This window comes from Etheostoma spectabile, chromosome 5 (genome assembly GCF_008692095.1).
Source record: "Etheostoma spectabile isolate EspeVRDwgs_2016 chromosome 5, UIUC_Espe_1.0, whole genome shotgun sequence".
Lineage (NCBI taxonomy): Eukaryota > Metazoa > Chordata > Actinopteri > Perciformes > Percidae > Etheostoma > Etheostoma spectabile.
In genome coordinates, this window is record NC_045737.1 from 22,970,611 (window position 1) to 22,981,022 (window position 10,412).

General features: G+C 41.3%; 1 protein-coding gene across 4 annotated transcripts in view; it reads left to right on the plus strand.

The window, feature by feature from the left end:
- Positions 1-6,507: 6,507 nt before the first annotated feature.
- The window catches only part of vsig8b (V-set and immunoglobulin domain containing 8b), a 6,440-nt gene continuing 2,535 nt past the window's right edge, over positions 6,508-10,412 (plus strand). The window contains exons 1-6 of one of the 4 annotated variants that reach the window (XM_032517346.1): positions 6,508-6,690; positions 6,993-7,072; positions 8,673-8,842; positions 8,993-9,194; positions 9,580-9,732; positions 9,835-9,957. In XM_032517346.1, coding sequence (XP_032373237.1) covers positions 7,000-7,072; positions 8,673-8,842; positions 8,993-9,194; positions 9,580-9,732; positions 9,835-9,957 — 721 coding nt within the window. In that variant the 5' untranslated portion in view covers positions 6,508-6,690; positions 6,993-6,999. Of the gene's footprint in view, positions 6,691-6,976; positions 7,073-8,668; positions 8,843-8,992; positions 9,195-9,579; positions 9,733-9,834; positions 9,958-10,412 lie in introns of all 4 variants that reach the window. The other 3 variants (XM_032517347.1, XM_032517348.1, XM_032517349.1) reach the window with 3 other exon arrangements.

A 10,412-nucleotide genomic window follows, 5' to 3' on the forward strand; every position in this document is an offset into this window, starting at 1 on the left:
AAGAGACTTCAGATATGGTATTAGGGGACCACTAAGGTCTATACAAAGCATCCAAAGAGCACCATGTCATGGGACCTTCAAGGTGATCCGTGGGGATGCATTAATCTGTTATACTTTAGGGGGAAAACAGGCTAGATTTGTAAAAATCTCTCTCAAATTCAAATTAAACACGTCAAGTTGACCCAAGCAATTTAATGCTACAGAAAAATAATAAAAAAGTTAACCCCAAAGCTCCTCTACGTCAATAAATGCAACCGATGCAGGATTTTTCTCAAATAGGTTTATTTATTTTTCCTAGAACAAAGAAGGCTACTTGCTAGTGGCTATAAAAAAAGACAGGTAATTTTATTTCTCCATACATACTGTATATTGAGGCTGAATTTACAGCTCAAATAGTCCGCCTGCAGGAAGCAACAAATCTTCTTCTCCGAGTTCACAGTTCATCAAAATCACAAGTGAAAAGCATTGAGTATTTCTATCTGACTTCTTTCTCTTTATCACACCAGACTTGTGTCAAAACTATTTTTTCCTTCCAGTTCAAATAGGCAGCTCAATTCAGAGTGCCAGGCAATCTCCCCACGCCGTTGATTTATCTGAATAGATGGTGTGTGTGTGTGTGTGTGTGTGTGTGTGTGTGTGTGTGTGTGTGTGTGTGTGTGTGTGTGTGTGTTGTGTGTGTGGTGTTTGTGTTCTTGCAGACCTGAGTATTATGTAGTATTATGTGAAGTAATTTCCTAGATGTCTTCTGCCCGTCCTTGCTTCTTAACAGGCTAGTTTATGGTAGGATCAAGCTAGGGTTAATAATACTTAAAGCGCTTCTAATCAATATTTTTGTGTTTACAATGGCACAAATGACTATGCAATGCAAGGTGACTTATAAATTTTTCTCTCTCTCTCTCTCTCTCTCTCTCTCTCTCTCTCTCTCTCTCTCTCTCTCTCTCTCTCTCGAGTTGTTTACTCTTTTGGTTCTGACCCTTCATTCCTTCTCTTTTGGAAAAATACCAAAAGAAAATACCAAGAGTGTTTGTTTTCTTTCCCACCTGGACCTGTGGGCCACACTCTGCCATTTCTTCTTTACATTTTCTGCTGTAGCTTGTATTATTCACACTGACCATCAAAAAGGGTCTGAGTCTCTGAAAAGTCTATAAGAAACTGTTCAGTGTTTGTATAAGTTTATAATTTATATTCATATTGAATATTTTTTTAGTAAAAAAGACCAGCTGGTTGTTTGAAGTTATCAGGAGGACTGCAACTTTTGACCTGTATTTACTATTAACAGCAAAAGCAACTGGAAGTGAAGAGATAATACAGGAAATGGAACAAAAAAAATTGGCAGGCCACATAAGGTGATGATCAATCTTGTGTTTACAGCTTCATGTGCTTCAATTGCTTTTCCCAAGTGACAAGTTACTTGTTGTTTTTATACTTTGAAAGCAAATAAGCTACTTTCCTCTAAAAACGTGATCTATTCCTTTAAGGTTTGGGTTAGATTAATATTTACCAGTAGTTTGTAAATGACAACAATGGATGCAAAGTCTTCCAGAGTTATGTAATAGCATGAGCGCTTGTGTAATTGTTGTGTGAGACTGTGTTGTAAGAGTGTCGTGTTTGTGTTACTCCCCAAAATTGACTATAACTGTCTGACAACAACATTGTCAAGTTCACTAATTTATAGTTGTGGCAGACAACAAGCACTAAAAGCATCAAAAGAATGGAAATTCCATTCTACAAACTATTGTTAGTGTTTTGTTGAAAATTGCAGTCTCTCCATGAATTATTATGTTGCTTTCAAGCATGGCCAAGCTTATGCACAAACCCATTCAACTGAGTTTAAATTCTGCAGAATTGATTTCCTCCAAATAAATGTGTGATTTTGTCATTGTCTGACAATGGTGCAGAACATTGTCTTTTTCCATAACACAGTCGGTAAACAAGGCTGTTTTTCCAAGAATTTTTCTGTTAATTTGTATTAAAAAAAGAAAAGTCAGCTTTAAATGACATCATTATATCATAATTCCCCAATGTGTGTGTGTGTGTGTGTGGGTGGGGGGAGGGGGGGGGGGTGGAAATATGACTATCATAGAAGCAGAGAGTGGGAGAGAGATCTAAGTATTTTTTCAGAGAAACAGTTTCTATCCCACTCCTGCAAGCGAGCTTAGGGGGCTGTGAGTCTATAGCACAAGAAGCACAAACTTATTGGATTATGGGGTCCACCAGACTAGTCATATGCTGGGGCTGTGTGTGTGTGTGTGTGTGTGTGTGTGTGTGTGTGTGTGTGTGTGTGTACGTATTTGGGAATATGTGGGTGGGCAGCTTGTGATGATGACATGATAAATTTCCATTTACTTTCATATTTTAAACACAGAATCTCTCCCAGAGCCATGCCTTTTCATGTTCAGAGGTTAGAAGTTTAAGCAGGCCTGAGGAGCGGCCTACAGTAAATAAAGCAGGACCATCAGGGCTTTGTTTATTTCATGCACGCATTCTTGGTTAGATGGACTTCCTGCTGATTTTAATAGTCCAAATGTGGACAGAGATTCAGAGTGGAAGTGATTTCCTGGAGCAAAAACTAACTCTCTATTTGTGTCCTTGGTGACTATTTGATGTAGTAACCTGCTCACCCTTCTTACATTTCAACCTAGGTAGTGTGGGATGTTGTATTTACGCCTAAAGTTAATCTTTCTTTCACTCCATTACTTATTTGCTCTAATCATTTTCTTTTTTTTTATCTTTTTCAATTCTGTAGATGCAAAAAACAAAATCATGAAAATCCTGTCTTCGGCTGCAATGGTTTCAATATAACTAATACCAGAGAGTGAATGCGTAGTTGTAGGCAACCACTGTGTCTGGCATCGTTCAAGCATGCTTTGATGGTAGCTGTGTCCTTTACCTTAGTGGGTTACTTACTGCGATAAAGAATCAAAGAGGCTGGGAGGACACCTTGTATTTTCCTCTTTATTATTTATTCTGCAGTATGGCACATGGAATGCATGCAGGGCAAGAGCAGCTGAAAATGCGCTCTGCTCGGGAGGGTGTGAGCAGTCATACAGGTTTTACCGTATAACAAGACAAAAGATAGAATTGGATGACAATGGTACCTCTGTACTCATTATAGCGTGGTGTAACTAACAACACCCAGACTGCAGAGTATATCTTTATGACGGGGCAGGACTTCTGTGAATAACGACTCATTGTTGTAAACAAGACAAAAAAAATCAATTTCACTGTCAGAGTGGACATTTAATCCCAGAGATTCAGGGGGTCATGAATATAGTGTGGGCCCAGAATGTGCTGGCTGCATTCCATTAGCTCTTTGAGGGACTGCCTCCTTCTTCCAGAAGCGCCATCCTCAACCCAGTGGTGTTCCACCCTAAAAAAGACAAATATGTGCCCAACCGGCTGCCTGACATTGACACACCGTGACTCACGCTGCCGTGCTATTTCAGTATGGCCGTTGGCAAACCCTGCCTTTCTGTAGCCTCTCCCCTCACTGTGTTGGCCATTAGTTTGCCTCTTTGCTAGGCTGTTTACTTGTTATTTGGACATCTGTCAAGGTGGTTTGTTTGCTACCCGTGGTGTGATTAGGCTACCTCTGCCAAATCTGGAAAGATGGATGGGGTTATAGCAAATCTTGGCTGTAAAGATGAGGCTGGAGTTTAGCTACCTCTCATCAACCCAGTTTAGTGGGATAATTAAGAAAGCATTGAGTGACAAAGAGGCTGCTGTGTCACAGGGGGTCACAAACGTGTTCATCACGCTTGTTCACACTCTCTCTCTCTCTTGCAGTCTTAATAGTGGTCTTGTGTCCCAGGACTGTCTGTTTGGTCCCGCCTTGTCCTGTCACACAGTCTGTTCAGCGCAGCACTCCGGTGCCAAAACCTCCTCTTACACCAGTAGGGAACGAGTGGGGCAAATAACCATCTGCTGGTAAAGCAGCTAGACAGAATGACCACACACACCCTTGACCATTGCAGGATCACTCATGAACATTTAGATGTGTACATGTTCATGGTGTCATTGATGCACGCTACATGAAGCTCAGGTATACAGCCTGCACACACACACACACACACACACATATACACACACACACACACACACACACACACACACACACACACACACACACAGAGCATTGAACAGAAGAGAAAAAGTGGGGGTGCTGGTACTTTCAAATATGCTCTCTGATCATGTTTCATCCTGAGCGTTACTAATTTGTTCATCTCCTTAATGAACATTATTGGCAGGGTCACGTTAACCCAGCACTTGGGTTTCCTGATGAAAAACGTCATGCTCTGTTTGCACATCTTTACTGTACACTCTCACCACATCAAAACTGAAACATTTCACTTCATCCAATTTCATTGGCAGTGTCTTTCTTTTCATTTTTTGGCTCATCCGCCACAGATAGATTCTGTTCTTTAAAACCGACAATAAATCACCTTGAAGCTGTTTAACTCCAAATCTAGACTGTCCATTCATAGCTGATGAGAACACTGCAGTCTGTTTCGAATGCTCAAACAATTTGTGATTCCAGTTATAAGCTTAATCATCTAATATATGCTTATGTCACTGTCATTACGGCCTCTCTCTCTTTTCCTCTCCCCCCAACCAGTCGAGTCAGATGGCCAGGTTTTGTCCAAGGTTTTGCATGTGTAAAGGCTTTTTTTACTCACCTCTCGCACCAAATGCTTGCTTTTGTGAGAACTGTTGGGTCTCTTTAACTTATAGAGTGTGGTCTAAACCTGCATTATCTGTTAAGTATCCTTAGATCAATCCGGTCAGGATTTGATACTATGAATAAAATTGAATTGAAACTGAGGACTGGCACTAAATGAACACGTCCCATTGTGTGCTGTCGGTCTGTGTGCGAGTGTGTTTTCATGGGTGGGGCAGCAGGGTGTGTCGGGGAAGGCTCGGAGCAGCAATGTGTAACAAATAAAGCAGCTACATATCTGTATAACTACCCGGAAGAAGAACTCCTGTAGGCCTACATACCTGAGATCCTCTGGTAGATCACTCCCTGGTCAAACTAAAGGTGATCGGGACTTTTCTGCTTGGTACCCCAAGTTGTGGAAAAACCTACTGGAGGAAATCAGGGAAGCCAACACGTTGTCTTCCTTTAAGTCTCAAAACTCACTACTTTACAATTGCTTTTTGTGTATTTTATTGTTCATTATCTCTCATTGTTGTTGTTGCTTTTAACTGAATGTAAAGCACATTGTAAGTGTTATGCGTAACGGAATCGAGGACCCAAATGCAGAGATGAGTCAGGAAGGTAGGAGAGAGTTCGTAACTGAGATTTATTAACAAAAAGAGTCTAACCAGCACCGGGGTAAAACAACACAAGGGCAAAAACAAGTCCCAAATCCAAAAATCCAAAAGAAAACAAAAAACAGGAACAAAGAAACTGGGGAAAGAATTCACAGGGAGAATAACAATCTCGAGGAAAAATACAAGAACAGGCCAACAGCAAACAACACTCATGAACACACCAAACAGAAATATTGATCTGACGCAGGACAAAGAAAGCACAAAGACTAAATACAGAGGGTAAAGAGGTAACCAGACGCAGGTGACAAGAGGGCTGGCAGGTGGAAAACATCAGGTAATCACAGGGGGCGGGAAAACACAGGAAGTAGAACTAAATACAAGGCGAGACCGAGACAAGACTTAACAAATAAACAGGAAACAGAACCTATACAACACAAGACCAAAAAGAGCTACAAAAAAAGCAAGGCAGGACAGAACCAGTCCAAAACATAAACACCGGAAAACAGACATAAATGCCAAACCATCACAGTAACTCACAGTAGCTCAGTCCATCGGGAGTCGGAGTATGGAGTGTGGAATGGTAGCCGGAAAGATGCCAGTTCGCCTACTGGGCACTGACATTGTGCTCTTGAGCAAGGCATCAACCCCCCCCCCCCCAACCCAACCACCCAAGGTGCCTGTCCAGCAGCCGCTAACTCTCCATTTGTGCGTGTGTAGGACCTGAACATGTGTTTGTATTTCAGGCATGTGTGTAATGTGTGAATTGTAATTTCCCCACTGAGGAGTAATAAAAAAGTGAACAAAGGTATTATTATAATTACATACAGAAAAAAAACATTATTTTAAAAATAACAATTTCTCCATATCTAAACTATATTACATCATACAAAAATCCTATTATTATTATAATTCTACTGTTAAGGAACAATTGCACACAGGAAGTTATAATATGCATGATTATGTAGTGACAGGTGTCAGATACAGTATGTTTACCAGTAGAAAAATGCAGTGCAGCAACATTTGACACACCTGTTGAACGCCACGGCAGGTAATCATCAATCTACCATAACCCTGTGACTGGAAAAACAAACACCGTACGACAATACGACTGACCAGGTTCTTTTTCTGAATTATAGTTCTTGATTTTTTTTATTCTGTTAAACAAATTAACACATCCCCAACCCCAAAACCCCTCTAAAGATAAAAAACAATTTTCAGAAGATTTAATAAATAGAGATTTAAAAATGTGAATGTTCCTGGGAGTGGTCAACACACGCACTATGGACAGAGAGGGTGTGGCCATACATATCTGCTACTGAGTTTCACCTGAGAACTAAATAAGCCTGCTCCACCAGAACTGGAGCACCGCTGGGCCTCCAAGGACACACTTTTACTTTGGATTATACCTCCACTTAGGTATGTCAGAGCTACTTTATTTTTTCTTCTAGGTAGCGTGTACTTCGGAATAAAACAGTTGATCTTAGCTCTGCTTGTTTTACATTGGTATTCACATTCACTTCAAGAGCCGTAATACTTCCTCTCCAAGGTAGATTTAAGATAAACAAATGGGTTAGAGAAGTGGATGACAGCCGTACAGTAGAGCTATTCCACTTTCATTTAATTAAATTAAATTAAATAAGAGACAAAGGGTAGTAGACAGACAGACAGTCACTGGAATTAAATTCTCTGAATAATTCTTCCCTTCATGTTGCATTCAGGGTTAGAATGGAGCCTGTAGCCACAAGTGTGAGGCTTAACATGGCCGTGCTGTTTCTGCTTGCAATTTGGCTGAAGACAGGTGAGTCTAACATGGTACCTCAGGAATGTGTTTTAGGTTTTAGATAAGGGAGGCCAAAGCAAATACCACCACTAACCCATATCCCTAACCCTAACTCTTAAAGTGCTCTTTTTGTACAAGAAATCTGAAATATTCTGACCATAGAGAGCACAGAATATATGATCATTGGCAGAAACTGATGTATTGTCTGTGTGATCTGTGACTCACACAATACACCGGCCAGTGTGACATGCTCTCAGCTGATGACGCAATAATAATACCACTGGGTGAAATGCATTGCACATAATCAATGAACCGTATACGTATAATGTGGGTGGTTGACAGGTACCCGGCAAAACATCGATAGCTTCTTTTTTTTCTATTTGTGCTCCTGTTGTGAAGGGCCAAACTGACACTGACATACTTTATTGTCCCCAGTTGAGAAATGACTCCTGGGCTTCAATCCAGTCTGTATAACTTCATAAGTGAAACAATATTTACAACACATTAAATCAAATGCATGCAGCAGAGTGAAAGTGTACACATGTAAAACACATGCAAACTCTCATCATGTCTTGACCCTAAAGGAGGTGTATAGCATTTGAATATTTGAAGCTCTTTCTGTCAAGCTTAATGACTGTCTGCATTCGCTCACTGGCAACTTAGCTTAGCTGCCTCTCCACATTGTAAACACGTCTTCCAAAGAGAATTTTGCCAAAGGGGTCTTTTGCAGTGTAAACATTTGACTGACTAATTTCAGAATTTTTTCAGACACCCTTTCACACATCTGCCATTTACATGCTTTCACAAATACCTCTGACATAGTTTGTTTTGCTGCAGTGGCATTGAAGTGCTTTCAGAGAGCCACAGTGGATTTTTAGTGGTGTCCGGAGAGAAGCTAATTTGTTGTTCAACCTGGTCCACTCAGAAAGATAGAGAAGGTTTATCACCTAGACGGGGGTAAAGGGTGAAAGAGACTTTTCTCCAGATATCTGAGAAGCTATCTGGAGAAGATAACATAACCAAAGTGAATTTGAAAAAGGCGTTGCTGCGTAACAACAATAAACATTGGCAGTTCTTTTTATAAACGTCAAGCTATCAGCAATAATTAAAATCTGTGGCCACAGACAGTGAGTCAGCAGGGTGTGTGTCAACCCAGAAACAGCGTTTAACTGCCCCTGCGACATTTTCCATGTTGGCCATGGAAAATGGCCATGGCCATGTTCCATCCATTCAGTTTAAATCATCATTTATACCCATATGTTACTGACAGCGACTGAGCCTCAAGAGTTTAAAACAAAACCATAACATTTTAACAAAAAAATAGCACTTTTACTTCTATTCCAGCTTCAAACCCTCCACAGTTTGACTTGAGAGGGCAATTAGTCTCAGATCAGTACCTATTCCACTCTGAGACTGTTTATGAGCACACAGGCCCAGAGCTTGAAAGCCATTAAGTTATGAAAAAAAAAAGAAATATTAATGCATTTAAGCGAGATTATCCTTTTTTCTGTTTGTCTTTTGGCCTGGGTGTTTATGATTATGAAAATTGGATAAAGAAAGAAAGAAGTGTACATTATAAATGGGAAAAATGAGACTAGAATTCTTCTAAATCCATTAGATGTGACGGAGGCGATGGTGGTGACGTCCTCGGGGCCACAGACCATTCAAAAGGCTCAGGGGGAGACAGTGCAACTGGGATGCACCTACACCCCCGGCTCCGAAGACACAGGAGAGCTGGACATTGAGTGGTACAACGTCAGCCCAGACATGACACAGAAAGACCATCTGGTAGGAGAGCTTGTGAGGACAGAGAGAAAAACCTGTCTGGGCGGTTGGGCAAAGTGTGTGTTCATACAACATGTTTTCCATTTGGGCGCCGTTGGTTGGAAAACCTGCTTTTAGAAAGTGTCCTCACTCAAGCCAATTTTTGCATCTCAGATCTTATCATATACAGGAGGCCAGATACACTACTACTCCGACCCGGCCATCTCCCAAAGGCTCAAGTTCATTGCGGATCCCAAGTTGGGAGACGCTTCTGTCTCACTCTCTGATGTGAAGCCCTCAGACACAGCCACCTACCAGTGCAAAGTCAAGAAGGCACCGGGTGTTGACATGAGAAAAATCACTCTGGTGGTGATGGGTAAGGGAGGATCTTTTTTTTTACCGGTTTTACCTGTTAACTTTTTTCAGCCCTCTCATTCTTCTATTTTCCTAACACCAAACTCTCACTCACATAGTATGTAAAGGCGCTTTCCTTCCATGTTTCTGTGTGACCGTTGTGCTCGATTGTGTTCTAAGCCCCCAATGTCAATTTTCAGGCAGCACTGCGACTGTTGACTTCAAGGCTGACCCTAACCATTGCCTAATCCTAGTGCCTTCCAGGCAGCGCTGCCTGGAAGGTCATGTTAGGGGCTTAAAACACCAACCACTGTAGCCATTCCTTGGATTGTTCTTGTCGTTCACACCTCAAACCCTCCCATGACGAACTAAAGCATTGATACTGATTATTTATTTTATGTCCCTAGTTCCTCCATCATCGCCAAAGTGTTGGGTTGAAGGCGGAGAGGAGAAAGGTGGCCCAGTCTCCCTCCGCTGTAAATCTTCTCACGGATCCACTCCTGTCAGTTACACGTGGAGCAGAGAAAGCGGAGGTGCAATACCAGCCACTGCAACCCAAGGTGAAGATGGAAATTGACAGACAAAATGGCTTTTCTAAAATACTTTAATGATGCTGTATTTGTATAAAAATCTTGTACTGAGTGCTTTCTTCTTCCGTTAAGACCCACAGACTGGGGAGCTGTTAATAAAGAACCATACAGACGGAAACATTGGGACTTACGTGTGTGTGGCAAAAAATACTGTGGGCCAAGGACAGTGTAAATATGCACTGAATGCATACAACCGTGAGTCTATGCTTTCATCATCTAATTTATTCAGAAGTACTTAACATACATCCTGTTGGAGGTAGAGTAATTTCTGCAGTCTTAAAGGCAAGTCGTAAAAGTATATGTAAGCCTCTTGCGCAACGAAGTGTGTGTGAGTGTTTATCTGATGAGCAGGTGGCACCTTGTATGACAGCCTCGGTCACAGTGGATGAATGTGTGTGAATGGTGAATGGTTCTTGTACTATGTAAAAGCGCTTTGAGTAGTCGTTAAGACTAGAAAAGTGCTTTAGAAAAGGCCATTTACATTTACTCTTGTTAAAGCTGGACTTCATGGCTGTAAAGAAGGAGAGCTGCACTGTAAAACTGATGGGCGAAAATGAACAAACAAATCTTTTTGAAGGACTCCTTTTAGTGTTCTGTACCGGGTCAGCTTGTCAACTTTCTTTACTCATACTACCCACGCACTCGCTGTT